The sequence below is a fragment of the Phascolarctos cinereus genome, unplaced genomic scaffold, assembly GCF_003287225.1.
Source record: "Phascolarctos cinereus isolate Bilbo 61053 unplaced genomic scaffold, phaCin_HiC Scaffold_4;HRSCAF=312, whole genome shotgun sequence".
In the NCBI taxonomy this organism is placed as follows: Eukaryota; Metazoa; Chordata; class Mammalia; order Diprotodontia; family Phascolarctidae; genus Phascolarctos; species Phascolarctos cinereus.
Window position 1 is genome coordinate 52,627,320 of NW_027555847.1, and position 21,608 is coordinate 52,648,927.

At 43.6% G+C, this 21,608-nt stretch overlaps 1 protein-coding gene across 1 annotated transcript; it reads left to right on the top strand.

The window, feature by feature from the left end:
- The first annotated feature begins 5,412 nt into the window (after positions 1 to 5,412).
- On the top strand, positions 5,413 to 14,354 carry BRK1 (BRICK1 subunit of SCAR/WAVE actin nucleating complex). Its single transcript, XM_020981008.2, has 3 exons — positions 5,413 to 5,567; positions 13,426 to 13,508; positions 13,657 to 14,354. The coding sequence occupies exons 1-3, from the start codon at positions 5,450 to 5,452 to the stop codon at positions 13,681 to 13,683; spliced, it is 228 nt and encodes a 75-aa protein (XP_020836667.1). The 5' UTR covers positions 5,413 to 5,449; the 3' UTR covers positions 13,684 to 14,354.
- The last annotated feature ends 7,254 nt before the right edge of the window (positions 14,355 to 21,608 follow it).

A 21,608-nucleotide genomic window follows, 5' to 3' on the forward strand; every position in this document is an offset into this window, starting at 1 on the left:
TTATGGTACTAAAAGACAAAACATGCTGCTATTATACAATACTGTACATATATTTTTATGCATTTCTGAGTTTTTCTGTGTCATCTGTTGGCCTTGACATGTTGCTTACGGCTTCCACAAAACTCCCCAAATTCCTATTTAATTTCTTATGCTGAACTACAATATATTGAAACCACAATGAGGAAGTCTCGATGTAGAAGGGATAACTCTATAATTGCCATTTTATAAATGAGGAAGCTGGGGGCTCAGAGAGCAGAAGTGACTTTCGTTGTAAATAGTATTTTATTTTTTCCAATTACATGTAAAGATAGTTTTCAATTTTATAAGATTTTGAGTTCCTGATTTTTCTCCCTCCTTTCCTCTCCTCCTAAGATGGCAAGCAATCTGATATAGGCTATACATGTGCTATCATGGAAACATATTTCCACATTAGCCATGTTATGAAAGAAAAGAACAAGGGGCAGCTAGGTGGCACAGTGGATAGAGGAACACCAGCCCTGGACTCAGGAGTACCTGGGTTCAAATGTGGCCTTAGACACTTCACACTTACTAGCTGTGTGACCCTAGGCAAGTCACCTAAAAGCGAAAAAAAGAAAACCCCAAAAACAAAACAAACCACACATCAAAAAAAACCCAAAAATTTAAAAAATGAAAGTAATATGCTTTGTTCTGCATTCAGATTCCGTAGTTCTTTCTCTGGATATGGATAGCATTTTCCATCATGTGTCTTTTGGAATTGTCCTGAATTATTGTATTGCTGAGAAGAGCTAAGTCTACCATGGTTGGTCATAGAACAGTGTTACTGTTACTGTGTGCGGTGTTCTGGTTCTGCTTTCTTCACTATGCATCAGTTCATGTAAGTCTTACCAGGTTTTCCTGAAGTCAGTAGTAGCATATGAGGTGGTATTCAGACCCAACCGTTCTTAACAAAGCCAATAGTCTATCCACAACACCATGCTATAAAATTTAAACACCATGCTCTAGGATTTAAGGATGAGTAAGAATTCAGGCAATGAGGGCTGAGGGAGAGGATGAAGGAGAGGATGGAGGATATTCCAGGAACATCGTGAACAAAATTGTGGACATCGTTTTTGGGGACAGAGAGAAGTCCATATAGCAAGGTATGTGAGCCTTCATCACTGAATGGGAACTGCCTTAGTCAAACCAAGACTTGTTAAAAACCTTAGATTAAAAGGCCAATATCTCCCACTGCATCCAGGGCCATCTCCAGTCCTCCTGATGTATATCTGGCCACTGGTCCCAATGGCTCCAGAGGAGAGAATGAGGCTGGTGACTTTACATGGCCCTCCCTCATTTAAATCCCTGTCATCCAGTTCTCCCCCTTTCTGTCACACTGGACCAGCTGTTACCTGATCTTACACTGCCCTCTTCCAGCTCTCTGGCATATTTCTGTTCCTTCAAAGCTCAGCTCAGGTTTCACCTCATTCAGAAACTCTGCCCTGATTCCCTTGGCTGAAGGTATCCACTCACTCTCCTCCAATTTTCAGGGTGTCACATTATCTGGTTCTTTTCACTGTCATTTCAGTAGAATGTAAGGTCAGTGAAGGCACTGACAGTATTTTGGTTTATCTCGGTATCCCCACCATCCAACATGATGCCTTATACATTAGATGTGATAGGGACTGGGGATTCACAGGAACAAGGGATTTCTGGGTAAGGAAACTTTTACTACTACAGATCCACACCTTCTCTGAAATTTAAGGTGTTAGGAAGAGGTGTCAAACACCATCAGTACCCACAGCACTCTCCAGTTTAGGCTGAACCAGATTAAAATGTAACTGGGAAGTACTGAACTAAATAAAAATACAATAGAACATAGGTAATGTTAATATGTGATTTTCTGACTCAATATGAGGCCTACAGGGATCCTTATGGTTTAATGGCCACTATTTCTATTTGAGTTTGACACTGTGGGTCAAAGTTTCCTAGGGCACTGAGAGATTGAGCAACTTGACCAGGGTCACCCAGCCAGCTGAGACTTGAACCCAGGGCTGGCTCTATCTCCTGCCATTAACCTGCAGCAGGCACTTCATGAAAGTTCTTCAAATTGAATGAAGAAACTGAGGCTGACACAAAGTGATTTTTTCTAAGTCCCCAGGCTGGTAAGTCACAGAGCCAGATCTCCAACTGAACTCTCCTGAAGCCAAATCCACTGCCATTTTAATTCTGCCATTTTGCTTGTGGTATCCATAAGCTTCCAGGGACCAAACAGGGCAACACAGATATGGCATCAGAACCCGGCACTGTCACTAGCAAAGTTCGTGCTGGAGGCAGGGAAGGAAAGGGAACAAGGATTTCCTAAGCACTCATTATGTGTCAGGAACTATGTTAAATGCTTTACAAATGTTCCATCATTATTTGATCTTCACAACAACCTCTGCTGTTATGATCCCCATTTTACAGTTGAGGAAACTGAGGCAGACAGACTTGTCCAGGGTCACACAACTAGTATGTGAGACCAAATTTGAACTCAGGTCTTCCTGACTTCAGGCCCAGCCCTCTATGCTGTACTACTTAGCTGTCAAGGAAAGAATATAAAATTTAGCATGGCATTCTTGGATAGGAGGGATATATTTTATACATTGTGTGTACTCCTCAGCTTTGCATAACTGAGGCAACTGGTTCCCTCAACTTACCCTTGTAACAGCTGTGGAGAAACTAATTAAGAAAGGTATTCAGCAAGCAGACTGGCAGTCCCAGAACAAGATGAAAGATTTTTCTAATATAGGCAGTGCAGGGCAACTAGGTGGCACACTGGATAGAACACTGGCCCTGAAGTCAGGAGGACCTGAGTTCAAATCCGGCCTCAGACCAAACACTTGACATGTACTAGCTGTGTGACCCTGGGCAAGTCACTTAACCCTAATTGCCTAAAAGCAAAAAAAAATAATAATAATGATATAGGCAGTGCACATTTTTGGCCAGTTTGAATGCCATAGCTCTGCTCATTTAAGGTTGAGGAAAGAGCACAGAAGCCCTGGCTCTATCATTGACAAGTTGTGTGAACTTGGGCAAGTCCCTTCCCTTGGGGCCCCATCTGTAGATGGAGAGGAAGCTGGGTTAGATGACCTCTAATGTCTCTTCCTGTTCTAAATCTTCGATTTGGGGTAACTTCTTCCTCATGAAGTAGTGGAGATGAATGGTGTGCTTCGCTTCTCCCTAAACCAGCCAACTTTAGGATTACTCCCCTCCCCCTAAATTGCCAACTCCTGTTGCTAGGCAACTCTTTACTAAATTCAGAACAACTGATGTTTCAAAACCTGTTTCTGACACTTAAAATGATTTGTGGGCAAATTATTTATCTATAAAATGGGAATATGACTCCCTCTGCCTCCTTTTAGGTTCTAGTGAGGATGAAATTATGTGGAGTCCTTTCAAGTCAATGACACTTGGTGATCAGTTGAAGGAACTGGCCTTTTTTTTCAGCCTAGAGAACATTCAAAAGGGATTATGACAGCTGTCTTCGAACATTAGAAGGGCTGTCACTTAGAAAAGCGATTGGGCTCCTTTGGGTCTGCCAGAGGGCAGAATTGGAAGCAATGGGCAGAAGATGCCTGGAGGCAGATTTAGTCTGTGCTATGGAAAAATGCCATAGGATCAGAAACTCAAGTTTGGAAGGGACCTTAAAAGCCATGTAGTACAGCCTCTTGAATTTTACAAAAGAGGAAACAGACCCAGACAGCCACAGATTTGAGGTCAAGTCCTTTTGACTCAAACACCAGACCTCTTTCCACTTCCTAATAACTGGAATGGTCTCAGAGTGGAACTGGCTGCTGAGAAGGCAGTCAGTCATCTTCTTCCTGAAGTCTTTAAGTAAAGGCTGAATGACCATCTGCCTGTACGTTGGGGAAGGATTTCTTATTCCAGCACTGACTGAACCACATGGCCTCTGGAAATCCTTCCAGTTCTGAGATTCTAGGAGGTAAGGTCAACATTTTGTAAATCATAGGCGTGAAGTCATTGTGATATAGATTTAGGGCTGGAAGGGACCTTGGAAGGGCTCCTAGAGGTCACCTAGTCCAACCCCCCCCTTATTTAAAACAGTTATTGATATCTTTTGTTTCTACATCGCCTAATTTCCCTGGCAATCCCTCCTCCCACCTCCTAGAGAGCCATCACCTGTGGCAACGGATGTTTTTCAAAATTTTTTCCTAATTACACGTAAAATTTTTTTTCAAATATTCATCTTTTAAAACTTTGAGATCTGAGTTCTCTCCCTCCCTCCCTTACCTCCCCCCCTCATTGAGAAGGCAAGCAATTTGATATTGGTTATACGTGTGCAGTCCCGTACAGTCTACTTCCATAATGAGTCATGCTGTGAAATAAAACAGCCCCCCCAAAAACAAGGAAAATAAAGTAAAAAAGTATGCTTCATCTGTGTTCAGAGTCCACCAGCTGTTTCTCTGTAGGTGGACAGCATTTTTCATCGTGAATGCTTCAGAATCCTGCGACAATGAATTTTAAAGAGGAAAAGCTTCAGCAAACCACACTGGAAAAAATCTGCCAGCTTATGCAGAGTTGGATACTCACACTCCCTAGCCCAGGCAAAGGGACACAAGCCAAAAACTCAGATTACATATAATCGTTTCCTAATTATCCTGTACAGAGCTTGCTTTGATTGCATGTGCTTACACGTCGTCTCCCCCTTTAGACTGTGAGCTCCTTGAGGACAGGGACTATCTTTTGCCTCTTTTTGTATTCCCAGCGCTTAGCACAGTGCCTGGCACACAGCTGGCGCTTAATAAATGTTGCTCGGTTGATAAAATGTCAGCTACGGTTATTATTGTTTATGAACAGGTAGCAGGTCCTCTTCTCTCCCAAGTACTGACACGACTCTTGAATGGCACTTTTCGGGAACGGAAACTGTGATGTCCCGGGTGTGGGGAACTTCCCTTCCTCCTCTACTGATGCAGATCAGCACCCGCCCTGATTTTAGTGCGAGAGCAGCTTGGTGCACAGAGAGGTTAGGTGACTCGCCCAAGATCACACAGCCACGATGTGGCAGAGGCAGCTTAAACTCAGGGCTCGGCACTCAAACCACTGCACCCTGCCGCTTTCGAAGGGCACTTTGAAAGTGAGCTCAAGGGCTAGCTGCTCAAGGGCCGGCTCTTCTCCAGCCCTTTCAACAGACGCCTCTTTTAGGCCAAGGTTGCTTGGTCCGGCTGGCGCACGCGCGCTCCCCCTAAAGGCCTTCAACAGCTGGGCGGCACCTCCCCCACATACCCCCCCGCAACAACTACATTGGGCTCAAGGCGCACGCGCGACCCTCCTCCCTCCGAGGTTCTCTGCGGAGTCAGGCGAGGGCGGCCGTCCGGAGTGCGCACGCGCATTGCTGCCGGCTCCTACGTCTTCCGGGAGCCGGCGGGGCGCGAGCCAAGAGCGCGCTTCCGGCGTGGGCGGCGCAGGCGCGCTGGGTCGGGCGGGGGCCATGGCGGGGCAGGAGGATCCGGTGCAGCGGGAGATCCACCAGGACTGGGCGAACCGCGAGTACATCGAGCTCATCACCAGCAGCATTAAGAAGATCGCGGACTTCCTTAATTCGTTCGGTGAGTGCCTGGGAGGGGTCGGGGAAGGCGGCTGCCTCCCTGTCCCCCCACCCTGAACCCCCCCAGCCACACCCCGTTCTTGCGCCGGGCCTCCCACCGTGACCCCGGCCCCGCACTCCCCCACCGCCACCAATGGGTGGGGGGGCGCCCTTTGCCAGCTGGACCCATAGGAGACTCCCTCCCCCCCCTTTCTCGAGCGCTTGCAGGGGGAAGGTAGCGAGAATTCCCGCGGTTCTCCCAGGCCAGGAAGCGGGGAGGTCATAGGTTAGCTAGGGAGCCCAGGAGTAAAGACGCTGCCACTGCCCTCCGGGAGCTCCCACTCGAAAGGAGGCGGCGGCTCTGTGCCTGCGGGACTGGGAAGCGGAAGTGGAAGGTCCTCCGAGGGGAAAGGCCTCCCCGGGGTGGGCTTGGCACCGAGTCTCGAAGGGGACCGAGAGCTGGGGGTGAGGAGGGAGGAAACCAGGACGTGAATGAATGAGGGCTTTTATTTAGCGCTTACTGTGTGCAGAGCCAGGGGGTTACAAGTAGAAAAGACGGCCCCTGCCTTTAAGGAGCTCACGTTCTAAAGAGGGAGACTGCACGTCCTTGAGGTTTCAGCTGCAGGTCAGATGGTGCTTAGGGTACAGCAGCAAAGCAGATGGTAATGTCTTTTCTTTCATGTCATTTCCTTTGAAATTAAGTCAGTCCTCAGATTCCATATCAGGGCTCTACTCCAGATGAAATGCTCCTAGTCACCAAGACTGCTGTTTTCAACCAATTCTCTGGCTCCAACAAGTAGTTATTGAGTGCTGTTAGGGGCTAGGCACAGTGGGAGACCTGGGCATTTTGGGGGGAATATACAAAGGTGCATAAGACCCTGTAACTACATAAAGCTTGTAGTCTAGTAGGAGAGATGACAAGTGTAACTGTCTGCCTCCAGGGATAGTTAAGTGATATAAGTGGAATACAGCTTGCCAGAAGACAAGACTCTTACAGGAGAAATTATAGCTATATGTGTAATAGGGATTAGACTTCAACAATTCAGACAGCCTATGACTTACTCTGTGCAAGAAGCTGTGCCAGATTTTGGAGATACAAAGAGGAAAGCCTTACAGACCTTGCCCTGGAGGAGCTTACATTCTATTGGGAAGATACGACATAAATACAAGATAAAGTTTTTGAGAGTTAGAGATGAGGAAGAAGACTTTGAGGTCATGAGAGTAGGATTGTGTAAATTACATGAGGTCTGAAAATAAAAGGAAGAATTTGGGGAACAGCCAGTAGCCACATGTAGGGTGTACATGGAAGAGTGGGTCATGTGAACTAAGTCTAGAAAGATGGGTTGGATCCAGCTTATGTAGATCTTATATGCCAGGCTGAGGGATTGATACTTGATCCTAAAGGTAATAAAGAATCACTGAAGATTTTTGATCAGGGGGATGACATGACCAGATCCATGCCTTAAGATTATTTGGGCAGCTTATGTGATTGGAAGTCAGATTGAATGGAAACAGAAAGACCAATTTGAGATGCTCAAGGTGACAGGTAAGAAGGGCATGAGCTAGGATGGTGGCCATGTGAATGGAGAAAGCACTAATTGGAACTGCAGTGGGGATAGAATTGACAGAACTTGATAGGATATGGGGTATAAGGTAGTAGAATGATTGATTTTAAAGCTAGGTGAGAAAGAACTTCTGCTGAAGACACAGAAATAGGGAAGGTTGAAGGAGGAACAGTTTTAGTGGGTAAAATACAAGATAATTCTATTTTGTTGAACATATTCAATTGGCCTTGCCAAAAGAATATTCTGATAGTGTCAGTTGATGTGTGTAATTGTGGAGTTGAAGAGAAAGATGAGGACTGGATATATAGATTTATCAAATGAGCAGAGGTAATTCAATTTATGTGAGCCAATGAGATCAAGGGAGAAGGTACAGAAAGATAGGAATAGGAATGTCTGCTTTGGGAGAGGTGGGAAGTGAATTGCTGATTCACCTAGTTTGAGGAGTAGTCAGAGAGGCAGTAAAAATAATGTCACCATGTCCAAGGGAGGAGGGATTTTCCAGGTAGAGGGATTGAGTAGTTGGTTAGTGTCGTCAAAAAGTGCAGAAAAGATGGAGAATAAAGATCGAAAAAAGGCCCTGAGATTCAGCACCTAGGAGATCCTTTCTTGGTGGCCTTGTAGAAAACAGTCTCCATTGAGTGATGAGGCAGATTTCTAGGAGATGAGGAATGAGTGGGTGGTGAGGTAGTGGAGGTGGTATAGGATTCTTTGTAGGAATTTGGCAGAGGAAGCTTTTGGGGATATAAGATAGTAGCTTGAGAACATAGCAGGATCAAATGGAGGATTTTTAAGGATGATGGAGACTTGGAAATAGTCATACACAGCAGGGAAGGAGAGACTGAAGATGAGCAAGAGAACGATTGATAGGGCAACCTCCTGGAAGAAATAGGAGGGGATCTGATTGGGGACACTTTTTCCTCAGTGACTGGAGCTGAAATAGGAGAAGCCTGGGGAAGATAAAGAGAGGTTTTGAATTGAGTAGGGAAGGTGAGGGGAGCTCACAACCAGTGATCTCTGTTTTCTCAGTTAAGGTAGGAGGCAAAGCCATCAGCTGAGAGATGAAATGGGGGGTATATGTATCTGGCTTAAAGAAGGTTTAGAATGTACCCTGTGAAGTGTATGTGAGAGTCAGAAGAATAAAAGGATTGCCATGTAGCTGTAAGGGTCTGATTAAGATTAGATAACATGAATTTGTAGTGGAGTCAGTCAACACACTTGCATGTTTTCTCCACTGGCATTTAGCTCCAGAAAAGGGGCAGAAAAGGCAGGTGGATGGTCCAGGGATGAGTGTTGGTGGGGCCTGAATAGCAGGTGGATAAAGGGGACAGTGCATAGTTGAACCAGTTACATATAAGGTCAGGACTGTGAAGGGAGGAAAATGAGGCCAGACAGGGGTGATGGAATTGGAGAACAGCAAGGGATTGAGTGCCTGGAGGAATGAATAATTGGTTTAGGAGAAGAGAAGCAGGTCAAGAGATTGTGATCAGAGAAGGGAACATCAGAGTTCAAAATCATGAAGTGGGAACAGGTATAGTTATAATAGCAATACTAGGTCTGTACCCCAGAGAGATCAGAGAACAGGACTCATATGTACAAAAGTATTTTTAGCAGATCTTTTCATTGTGACAAAGAATTGGAAACTAAGGAGGTGCCCCATCAGTTGGGGAATAGCTTAATAAGTTATGGTGTATGAATGATAGAATACTATTGTACTTTAAGAAGTGGGGGTTGGGAAGCAGCTAGGTGGCAGAGTGGATAGAGCACCGGCCCTGAAGTCAGGAGGAGTCTGGAGGACATGAGTTCAAATCCAGCCTCAGGCCAAACACTTGACACTTACTAGCTGTGTGACTTTAGTCACTTAACCCCAATTGCCTAAAAAAAAGAGGTGATCAAGGGGATGTTTTCAGAGAAATCTAGAAGACTTGTATGAATGAATCAAAAGGGAAGAGAGCTATTTACACAGTAATGATGCTATTGTAAAGACAGTTTTGAAAGAGCAACACAAAGACAAACTCCAGTTCCAGAGAACTTGTGATAGACTGTCTGCCCACCTTCAGATAGGGAAATGATGGATTCGGGGCATATTAAGGCTTGGGGGAGTTGGGGGCAGGGGTGGCCAGTGCGATAGTTTATTTTGCTTGACTCTACATGCTTATGATGAGTTTTGTTTTCCTTGCCTTCTCATGGCAGGAAAGGTGGGGAGAAGAGAATTTAGAGCTGAAAATAAAATAAAATAAAATTAAATTAAATTAAAAAAAAGAATCACTTATAAATGATAGTAACCTCTTAGGATAAACATCCTGGAGGATGGATAAGATGGAAGGAAATTTTAGGTCATGGCTTGAGGAGGGCCAGGTGTGCTAGGTGATTATTAATATGGGTATTGAAAATAATAGCATTTACCTCATAGGGTTGTTGTGATTATCAAATGAGATGATATTTGTAAAAATGCCTAGTACATAAATGCTTATTCCTTCTCCTCTCTTCCCCACCCCCCACCCAAATGCAGTATGTCAGTCTGACCGCGGTGTGGCATAATGTCCTCAGTTCCTTTACTTTGGAGAAGGGTGAGGAATGGAGGGTAAAAACAGTTCTGGTTACTCAAAACCACCTCCTCTGGAAGCCTTCCATGATCTCCCTGGCAGCCCTCACATAATTTCTAGAGAGTGAATCATAGACTTAGAGGCAGAAGTAACTTGAGAGGCCATCTAGTTCAACCTCCACATTTTACAGATGAGGAAATCGAGGTCCAGAGAAGTTAAAAGACTTGCCCAAAGTCACACAGATAGTAAGTATCTCAGGCTAGACTTGAAGCCAAGGTCTTTGACTTTTAGCAAGTAATACTTTTGGTAGCTATCTCTGTTCTTGACCTATCTCTATTAGGCTACTTCAGGGCAGGGTCTTGTCTTAACTAAACTTTATATTTATCTCACATAAGAGGTACTTAAATGTTTGTTGATCGATTGGTACCATATTGGAAAGAAGGGAGAATTGTCAGTGTTGTAGATTGCCAGGTGGCTGGCACTGGAGATAGTGCCAGGTTGGGAAAAATGCCTTTCATGTGTCCTGAGAAATCCAGAAGTGGATGCTGCTATATTGAGCACTGGTAGAGATCCCTGTACCAGAAGTCAAAAACTTGGGGTCCTTCTAATCCTACATTGGCCACTACGTAGTTGTTAGGACCTAAGGCATGCCCTATTTGGGCCTTAGTTTCCTTATATGTAAAATGAAGGGTTTGGACTAAATAGGTGAAAAGGGTTCCTTCTCGCTGCACTATTCTGTGATTCTCTGAATTGGACAAAGTTATAAACACTCCTATCCAGTAGAGCTGGGTTTAAATCAACTCAGAAAGTTGAGGACTTTGTGACTTTCAATGTTAGTTCCTGACATCTTAGCCTTCCCGTTTTACTGGGAGAACTGAGATTCAACAATTTGATTAAACAATTTCTTAACTTAAAGGCAAAAGATCTTCCATGCTGTCCGTTGGGAAGTCAGGGAGAGTGAGAGGATCATTGACTTTGTCCTAAATCTGAATATAGTAGCTAATAATATTGGAATTGAAAGATCGGAAGAACCCAACCCTTCGGATGTGTAATTCTTTTTTATTCTGTTTTGGTTTGGTTTTTTTTTTTGGGGGCAGTGGGGGTTAAATGACTTGCCCAGGGTCACACAGCTAGTAGTGTTATGTGTCTGAGGTCGGATTTGAACTCAGGTTTTACTGAATCCAGGGTCGGTACTATATCCACAGTGCCACCTAGCTGCCCTGTGTAATTCTTTTTTGTAACAAGGGGATGTAGAAGATTGTTTCTTTTAAATTATAGTGTACACACATTATTGTGCTTCCAAGTGAGAGATTAAGCTCTGTGATAGTAGAGCCTTTTGTATAAATCATGAGGCCCTCTTTCTAAAATTTGATAATAACCTGATGCTGCTATTTACCACATTTTGTTTACCAGCCTTGTCTTGAAAATTAGGATCAGATGTGGTGACATTATTTCTGCACTCAAATCACAGCCATTTTATTCTTAGTTGAAATGGCACATCATACTTGCTGAATTTAGAACTGAAGAGTCTTATGTCCAAGCATATCTTAAAGAAAAATGTAGGCTTTTATAGTTTGGACTTAGGATTTACAATAGAAACATGTTTTTAAAAATCCATGTGTATCAGTAATTGTGTAATATATTTTCTTTGACCTTTTTTTTCCTTCGTACTGAAAGTGTTCTTGCTGTACTTGTGAACTAAATGAATTTAACCATAAGAGTGGGTTTTGTTCTAATCCTTAGCCATCAGAAGTGGCATGACCCTAGGCCTAGTTTGTGCTTGCAGCTTGATGAAATGTGCATTTTGTGACTGGGTGTGACAGATGGTACAGGGAAGCAGTAGGAGGCCTCATCACTTTGAGAAGATGGCTGTGTAATGCATTGACAATTGAGGGGAGTCACTGCCCTCTCCAGAGGGAGGCTATTGGGGCCACTTGCATTTGAAATAGAAACCAATTTTTCAGCCTAATTCTTGGCTTTCTGAGCTGTGCTCCTTCTGTGGTAGGTTAAAAAGAATGTGAATAAATGTGTGAGGCTAGGAGTAGGGTAGTAATTTCTGCACAGTTCCTGCTTTTGAAATAGCTTTTGGGGACCATAGAACTGCCAGGTGATATGGTTGCAATTTATATCATGCTTTGAGATTTACAAAATGCTTTCTTTAGAGCAATCCTTGTGAGGTAGAGAAACTGAGGCTCAGAAAGGTTAGATGACTTGACTGAAGCATGTAATGTTGGGAATTTGAACTCAGGTGTCAAATACCAGATCCAAGTACAGAGGGATCTAAATGCTCTTCACCATCCTGGTCCCCCTTTGAACACATTCTAAGTTAACAGGGTCCTTTCTAAAATGTGGCCTGAGGCAACTATGATGCTCCAGGTAGAGTCTGACCAGAGTGGACCAGAGCTGTCTTGTCCTATACACTGTGCCTCTTCTAACACTGCCTGAGACGGCATTAGCATGTTGGGCTTCTGTACCATATGTTATTTCCTATTGCACTTGCTGTCTTTCCTTTCCATTCTAAAGGTCATTTTCCTAGACAGGAATTTACAAAGCAAAATGAGTGGAGTACTTATGTCTCCTTTCTGTCGTTCGTTATCATCCTATCCACCTGAGCTGTAGCTGTAATATCCTTTCTTTCAAGATTCCCTGACTTTTGTATTTGTCCTCCATTACCTCTCCTTGCTTCTGTCTTTTTATTTTTAAAAATATTCTGTTGATAGCTTTTGCATTGTCTTCATTTCTAAATGGTATCTCTCTCCTACCTAAAGAGCTGTTCCTTGTTATAAGAAGTAAAAAAGGAAGACAAGGTCTACATCCATTTCTATAGACACCTTCCTTTTTTTCCTGCTCCATTCTGTTTCTTTTTGTATTTTCAGAATATTAATTTTGAGAGCTTCCTATCCCTCCCATGCTGACTTTCTTATGGCCTAAGTTTTATAGGGAGCCTACCTCTTGTTTTATACTAAGGCTTTTTGAAGTCTATCATTCCGAAATTGAGAGCTTGACCTGTAGGTCAAGTTACAGGTCAAGTTATACCTCAGTTTCTTCTTTCATTATGAATTCTTAGATGGAGTGGCTATTTTCCCCAGAAGTTCTACTTTAGTACCTAGCAGTCCTATCACATGCTAATTGAAGTAAACTGAAAGAATACATTAGGGCCTGAAGTATGGAGGAAAAGAAGGGGGGCTTATGTGAAAGTAGAAAGAACACAGTTGAAACCTCTGGAGAGTCAGATTCTCACCTCAGCTCTGCCACTAACTGAAACTATAACTATTAGAATTTTGGCTGACTCATTTCATCTTTCTGAGCCTCAGTTTCCTCAAAGGTAAAATAAAGGAGATAGAGAAAATGATCTAAGGTGCTTCTTGTTCTAAAAATAATCTTTTCATTGATTTCTTCCATTTATTAGCATTGTTCTTCAGGTGACTGCATCCTAAGAGTTATTTGATGTTTGTTGTCATGAGTTTTAAAAATATGCCATCTCTCCACCTCCCCATGCTACTGCTTCTTTCCCTGTCCTTTCTTTATCCCCTTAACTTCCTTATAAAATGTCTCCTCTCTTGTCTTCTGCCATCTTGGGTAGGAGCTTCAGTTGCCACAGACTTGGTGGGGGTACTGAACCTTGTAGCTACAGTTTTAAGATCTCTCTGCCCCTAGGCTTTGCTTTAAACGTGTTCTACCTGAGGTCTCAGTTGCCCTTCCTGGGTCAGGGGTATGGTTTGAGTCTGTGTGTTGTGATGTTGACTTTGAGCCTTCCATATCCTTTTACTAGATATGTCCTGTCGTTCAAGGCTTGCAACACTAAATGAGAAACTGACTGCCCTGGAACGGAGAATCGAGTACATTGAAGCAAGGGTGAGCATAACCAGGGAGCTACCTTACCTTGAGGTGGGATAGAGATCCCCAAGGGAAGAGCTTGGTTGGGAGTTCTGAATGAGGGGACTAGATATACACCTTCTCTAATCGTTGTAAACTGAGTTGTGTGTCCATTTTCCTTTGACAGGTAACAAAGGGCGAGACCCTTACCTAGACCAGTGCAATATACCTGCTGGACAGTCGCCTTGGAGAACACAAGCCTGTGTGGGAGAGGCGCCAGCAGACTCCAGCTCCTTCCTGACTCCTTACAGAGTTCCAGGGCTTGTTCTTGCTTTTCTGTTTTGAAAATGTGGCCTTTGGGGTCTACCATTTGCATCTGTGGGTGTGTGGAGTGGGGGAGAAGTCCAGGGGGAACTCTCGGAAAAACAACATTGGGCATTTTACTTAAGTGACTTTTTTTACTTGGAGATATTTGTCAAAGTGGCGGAAAAGCTGGAAGTTTGGGACCCTCCTAAGATGCCCTTATCAACCTCTTCAGTCCCTGCCCCACCACAGCTTCCCAGGTTTGAGATGGCTGAACAACATTTCCATCAGACCCACATTGTCGTTTCCAGGAGGGCTCTGTGTTCACTGCCAATTGTTAGTGGGGGTGCTGCACTCCATTCTGAGGGGGAGTGGTATTGGTTTGTCCATGCTGATGCCCTCCACCAGAATGCGTTGGCTGCCATACAATGTTGTTACTAATCTGCCAGATTTTCTGTCCTTTTAAGGGAGATGGGGCTGGGCTCTCACATGGCCAGAGGGGCCATTTTCAGAGTCTGTTTCTTTTTTGTCATGTGAGGTGTCTCTGCCTGTCATGTTTTCCCAATAAACTTCTCAACTGTACCTGATTGATGTGATTGAGGTGGGGTGAAGAACAGATGAAGATGGAACTGGCCCCTTGGCCTGCCCCCCCTGGTCAGGGGACGCTTGGTATTCTCAGATGCAGGCCCTTTTCATGTTGTCTCCATTCATCTCCAAGCCATGGCCAGTGCTTGCACAGCTGCCTGAATGGTTCATCCATGGTACAATGGAAGGAGCTCAGAATTGGAAGGCTAAGGAACTGGGTTCAAATCCCAGTTCTGCCGCTTTCTCCCTATCTGACTTTTGGTCAGTTGTCTCAGGGCTTCTCAGTTTGTAAGGGTTGAATTAGGTATGACCCCTAAGGTCCGTTCCAAATATAAGTGGTCATATGACCCAGGAAATCATGTCAGAATGTAACAGGTCTCCATTTTCTGAAGAAAGACCACCCTTTGCTCTAAGACCACTGCCAAAATTCTTGTGAGATATTTTTATTAAAGTTGGAAGTAAGTATAGTTCAATGTAGACACAACTCAATTTACTATTTTAAATGTTCTATCTTATTGTTGTTGCTGTTGTTACCAAAGAGGCAGCATGACTTCCAAGCCAGGAAGACCTGGGTTTATATCCTACCTCTGACACATGTTAGCCATGTGACCTTGAGCAAGTACTGGACTGTCCCCTTTGTAGAAGGCATTTCCTAATTTGGGAGTTTTCTGGACCAGGGAAATCATGGGTCTAAGCCCCTCTTCCTAAATATGCTTAGTTGTAGTAGTTGCTGTTCGAATGTTACTAGAAGTGTCTAAAAAAGCACTTTACAATCATTTTGGTCCATCATTCCTACCTCCTATGTCTTTGGGGATTAGGATGCAGGTGTCTTGGGTGCCCCTAGCTCTGTATTAACCAACCTGAAGCCAGTTGAGGTGCTAAGCGGGAGCAGTGAACTGGTTGGTCAAGCTGGGCAAGTACTTTCCATATGCATGACTGCCTATTTTAATTTCCTGTTGCCAGTGTTTTACTTATAAACACATAAGCTTTTAAATTTGTTTCCAGGGAGCCATGAAGTGGCCCAATATATTCTGCTGCTAATAACGACTCATTGACTATAAACAGAGCAACCAGTAGCACCTGGGCTGTTTTTTCTGATGTAATGTTCTTGTGGGACACTCCTAGGGTGTGTCAGTCTGCTTATTTCCTCATTTTCCCCAGAATTTTTCAAAATAAAATATGCTGCCTGGGCCACCATTTATTCCTATGCATATCTATCTTCCCCTCTAGAATATGAGCTTTTGAGGGGCGAGGACTTGCTTTGAATTTGTATCCCCATGGCTTAGCTTGGTGTTTGGCACAGATTAAGTACACTTAATAAATGTCTTTTCCTTCATGCGAGTGACTCAGGGCATAACTTGGCATTATGGCCATCCCCACCTTTATTTTTCAGGCACCTAGGTGGTGAAGCTGATAGAATGCCATAGAATGCTGGGCCTGGAGTCAGGAGGATCTGAGTTCAACTCTGGCCTTGTTTGCCTCAGGTTCCTCATCTGTAAAAGGTGATCTGAAGAAGGAAATGGCAAACCACTCCGTTATCTTTGCCGAGAAAACCTCGAATGGGGTCATGAAGAATTAGGACAAGACTGAAACGTCTCAACAACAAACTTTTTTCAAGAAGGTTTAGGAGTTTCCCCATAATCTGCCTTTGCGTTTTTCCATTTCTACCATTGTTTGACTTGTTGGCAGCCCTAGCCATGGGGCTCTTTGAAGGTCTCATTGCAGTCTTGAATTCCCTTGAAGTATGCCTTTTAAATTGGGTTTCCAAAAGACTTGTCTCTGCCCTGTGCAAGGTTCAGGCCAGCTCTCCCGGGGCTGGAGGCGTTGGGATAAAGCCAGCCAACTTTTGAAAGACCCAGCTTGATCAGGGTCAAAGATAGGCCTTCTTAGTTGTAAGTCACATATGGGTGTGTCCATGGGTGTTATACTAAATTAGTTTTCCTTCCAAAATGCTAGTTTTTTCATCTCTTTTTTTTTTTAGAACAGCTTTTCCATCAACAAGTGATAATAATATACTTGGGCTTTTTACTGAGTCTTATTCCTATGAAAAGTGGCAAATGAATACAAAGTGTAAAAAAAAAAATTTTCCTGGCCTCCTACTACGCTAGGAACCTTCAGAGCATACTTTTCACTGCCTTACACTTGGATGAATGCTCTGTTCTTCAGGAGGTTTGGAACAGGAAGTTTCTTTGACTGAATAGTTTTTGAATCCCTTTGTAGATGAAAGAAGTCTTTAGCCTGCTCTGTTTTTCAAATCTCTGGCTTGAGCCAGACTCTGCAGGGATGGGGAGAAATAGAATGTAAGGACTGTCAACCTCCAGAGTTTGGTATAAGAAAGACAAATGGAGTTAGGTAGTTTGCGTGTTTATTTCTCTTAAAGTGGGTAGAGCATGGATGGGGGGCTGCAGTCAAAAGCTGAGCTCTGGGGTTAGGCTGCACAGTTTATGTACCCAGCAGGGGCTGATGTCACTTCATCATTTCACCTCGACAGAGAAAATACCTCTTTACCCGACCACCCCCAGGTTTGGGCTATCTAGACAAAATGATCTGTCTCCTCCCAAGCTGGAGTAGAACGCAATGAGCTTCCCTACTTTAAATTCCTGGGGACCTTGGGGGGTGGGGTGGGAAGGAGACAACTGACCTGAGTAAAGAGAGGCAATGCAATCTCATCAGTAATGTCTTTCTGAAGAAAAAACTGAACTTAAAGTCAGGGCTTTGGAAGAAGGGGAGGGGAAGCTCTGAACAGCCCCAAGATATTGGTTATTAATAATCAGTTTGTGATAGTACTTTGGAGGGATCTCTGGGTTCCGCAAGTGAGCACTGCAGGGATCTCAGGTATGTCAAGCTTGAGGGATGCTTTCAGTTTGCCTCCTTAATCCTAAGGAAGCTCAAGCAGATCAAAGTGGTTAGTAAGGTCATTAACCATTCTATTTTCTTTTTTTTGTTTTGTTTTGTTTTGTTTTTAGTGAGGCATTTGGGGTTAAGTGACTCGCCCAAAGTCACACAGCTAGGAAGTATTATGTGTCTGATGTAGGATTTGAACTCAGGTCCTCCTGAGGGGATGGTACTCTATCCACTGCGCCACCTAGCTGCCCCAAGGCAGGACCAAATTCCAGTTTCTCAACCTTGATATTTACTCTGACCTCTGAACTTTTTATATAAAGTAAAAAAATAGGATTCTCATAGAAAATGCTAAATTCAGCATTCTCTCAAAGATCTCTCCCAGATGTTGCTTTTGCTTTCACACAGATGCCTCCCAAAACATTTGTTCCCATTAATTGGTATCCTCAGCTTTCTGATGATGTGCTTCAGGAAACCTTGCTTGGTGATCCAAAGGTCGGTGGCTCTACTGCTAACCCTAAAGAAACGTGGCAGCTTATGCAAAGGGACGAGCCCTGCCCTTTAAAATTATACAAGAAGGGGCAGCTAGGTGGCGCACTGGAGAAAGCGCCAGCCTTGGAGTCAGGAAGACGTGAGTTCAAATTCGGCATCAGACACTTGACCCTTAGTAGCTGAGTGACCCTGAGCATGTCATTTAACCCCATATGCCTCACCACAAAGAAAAAAAAATTCCTTTTGGTGTCCTTATCTCATAACCTATTATTTCCAAAGACAGAAAAGGTACTATTTCATCCTGTTGTCTTGGAGAATTAAAAGAGAGAGGTTAGTCAGTTCTTTGCTGAATGAAGGCCATTGTTTCCCTAGGGAAGTCTTCACTTGAGAGAACACAAATATTTCCTGTTTTCACCCTGTGACTCTATTTCCTAAGACATTCAGATTCAGTGGTGGAGTAGGTGTCTACTCTCTCTCACCTCCTCTGACCCAGTCAAGCTAGTTTTTTTTTTAATGCCTCCAGCCACGATTTATTTGGTAATTTCTGTCCAGATCTAAATCATCTATCAGGACCAGCCATCTTGTTTTTTATGCCATATCGACCATTAGTTTTCTTCTCCAACCCTTTTGAGGTCAAGAATTGGTGACATGGAGCAAGGAAATGGGAAAGGCTGTGGCCCTTCAGGACGTGCCCAGATTTTGGAGTGCTGATTAATGTGGGTATTTTCTTAATAGGGGTGAGAGGTCTAGGGCTTTCTTTACTTCTTGCAGTTCTGAGAATCTTCAAATGCTTCAGTGAAATAAATCCTTTTCCAAATCTACTCAAATACTTCATGGAAAAGACTGGTTGGTTTTTTTGGGTCAGGCCTCTCAATTTTGCTGCACGTCAGTAAAATCACAACAAGCCTAGGTCTTTTCACTAAGGTTTATTATGCTGTGAATAACTAGCTGACGCTGGTGGGGATGGGATCTGGACCCCACAAAGGAAAAGCCCCTGAACTTTCCCACATGGCCCAGTCCCTGGCATTCACCTGAAGCATTGGCTTATCCCAGAATAATCCTTTCAACTGTCTTACATTGTGGCTCTGACCTTTAATTCTTTTACCTCTAACCCAGCTCAGCCCTTCATTGTCGGTTACCCCAGCCTAACAGCCACTCTTTGATCCAGTACAAATCTTCCCACAACCTTTTTTTCCGTATAAAAATGGTCAGTCTCATCTACCAAATGCTTATATTCTTAAAATCTGGCCCTCAGCATCACAAATGAGGAGGTGCTTAAAATCCTGCCTGCTTCTATTGGTGAAAAAATAAACCTTGTCTCTGAAAGAAGATTTGAGTTGAATTTTTTCGAGGCAGTATCCAAGCCTTTTGCCCTTGAATTTTGGGGTTCCCAGCACCGCTAGACCACAACACTAATCTCCTTTGATTTGTGAACCAGAATGTCTATTTATTTATTTAGACAACCTCAACAATTATGAATTCCAAACCCAGTTTCTCATTCTGATGTGTTCAGCTGAGAGCTTTTCTAATTGGGTGGGGTGTGTTTCCCCAAAGGTCTGTTGTCCCCAGTCCGTGGTTTGCAGATTTTACTTTAAGGCAGTATTCCACGGGCGGATCTCTTCTGAAGGCTTTCCCAAATTTCATCACAATTCATCCCTATTTTCTCCACATGTGTATGCAGGGATACTTTTAAGCTCTCATGAATCTCCTTTCAGTCCAGATTCAGGATTGTCTATCTTGGAAGACCAGTCTGTCCTCAAGCATGTTTTAAGCTGCTGTGTACCAGGCACAGTGCTACATGCTGGGTTAGCTATTTCCTTGTTTGCCACCTCTTTTTTTTTTTCCTAAAGCACCCACTCTGGAGTCTCTTACTTTGGCCCTCTACAGGTCTGTGACATGCATTAACCCATTCATGCCCATGCATTTCTGCTAACTTTTATTCACTCCTATCCTTCCATCTCTTACTATCAGATACATTCACTCAGAATTCTTCTTATATTCATTGTCTCCCATTTGGAATTGTAGCTGAACACAGAGATCTTTGCCACCATCATGCCTGTTTTGGGGAGCCCCACAATCTGCCTCAATTTCCCCCCACTTTTCCTTTTTGGCTTTTGTGAAGGACACCCTTTATTTAATTCAATCAAGCAGGTGTTTAAGTACTATGTTTCCACCTTGCACCCAGGTCCTAAAAGGGGTGAGGGGAGAGATGCAATAAAGTTTTTTAACAGTTTCTCTTAAGGGAGCTATAAGAAATTTCCCACAATTTTACATTTGAGTCCTCTGACTTTGTAGAGCGAAAAGAGAGGCATTTTGGTGTAGTCAGAAGACCCAGGTTAACATCCTTACCATGTGGCTTTGACCAAGACATTTAACCTTTCTTCACCTTTTTTTTTCTTTGGCTGTCATGTGTGAATAGATAATTCTTAGACCTACCTACCTCACACAATTGTGAGCTTCAAATGAGATTGATGAGATCTAGGGGTTTAGAGGTGCTGGGACCCTGAAATCATGACATGCAGGTCCTGCCCAAAAGAATTGGACCCAAGCCTTCTTTCAGCCAAAAATAAAGTTTGTTAAAGATCCACCATATTAGCCAGACTGTAGGAACCTGAGAGTCTGTGAGGTATTGGCTAGATTCTAAGAATCTAAGCATCTTAATGGAGACAAGATGGACCTTATATACAGAAAGACTGTGGGAGGGATTTAGGAGTGGCCAAGTAGTTTGAGCTGACTGGAGGAGGGAATCTAAGGAAGATCTGAATGAGAGTAGCCAATAAACTGGGGTGAACAGAACTCCTGAGACCTGGACAATGGAGCCTACCTAGGATTAAGTGTGGGAAATGGCCATAGGGAGGGCTAGGCTAGTTTAAGGGTAACAGAATTGGGAGATTGGGTGTAGCTATAAAGAAAGGCTAATTGATGGAATTATGGCCCCAGGCAAATGTCAGATTTGGCCATGTGGGAAAGTCCTTTTTGGGGTCTAGCTCCCATCCTCATCAAGATCATAGATGTAAGGCATTTAGTAATCTGGGAAGCCTAAAGCAACTATGAACTAAAGAAAATCCCTCAACAACTTTCCCCCGTATACTTTTTCTGTCTGCAGCCACCTAGATTATTGGAGAATATATGTGAAATGACTTGCCTAAAGTCAATCTGTGAGTCATTAGTGAATAAAGGGCTGTATATGGCTTTTACTAATGCCTCCAGGTTAGTACACTGCCGATCTTCCATTTTCCTAGCCCGGAAAGGATTCAACAAATTCATCAAACATAAACAGTTTCAACTGTATTCTAGGTGTTGAGGTTTGGGGTGCTGGAAACCCCAAAAGATAAGGGTTCAGAGGGGTCTGCGTGGAAAGAAGTCAAAGTATCAATGTTTATTATAATACCAACAGAGTGGGCAAGATTCCTAGTAAACCTACAGTATTGTAACTTCAATTGGAGTGGGCAGAGTTCTGAATGAATCTCTGCAATTTAATGGGGGTGAGATTGGTACTTATATACAAAAAAAGAGTGGGAAGATCTGGATGGGATTAAGGAGTGGTAAATAGCCTGGGGTGGGCCAGGTGCAACTGTGAAATGATCTAGATAGGATTAAAGAGTATTAAGTAAACTAATTAAGTAATCTTGGTGGGCTGGGCTTGGCCCGATGCCTAGGCAAGGCACCAGTGATCTGGCCTACTGAAATGTATGGGAAACTTCAAGGTCCAGATTTAGGCAGGTGAGATTAAGATAGAAAAGAGAAAATCTCTGCTTCCAAAGAGTTTACATTCAACTGGGGGCCTTCTTAATAGTGAACTCCACCAGTGAACCTGGTGGAAGGAGTCCACCAGGGGGTGAATGATGGGATCTTATTCCCTTACTCAATACCAGTGATCTGATTCTGATGAACTTTGGAGCATATCCTGAAACAGAT

What these genes read in the sequence shown, in the direction of transcription:
- BRK1 (XM_020981008.2), top strand. Translation starts at nt 5,450, where the DNA reads ATGGCGGGGCAGGAGGATCCGGTGCAGCGGGAGATCCACCAGGACTGG. An exon ending in GGACTTCCTTAATTCGTTCG is followed by an intron (nt 5,568 to 13,425) that starts GTGAGTGCCTGG and finishes TCCTTTTACTAG; the next exon opens with ATATGTCCTGTCGTTCAAGG. An exon ending in TCGAGTACATTGAAGCAAGG is followed by an intron (nt 13,509 to 13,656) that starts GTGAGCATAACC and finishes TTCCTTTGACAG; the next exon opens with GTAACAAAGGGCGAGACCCT.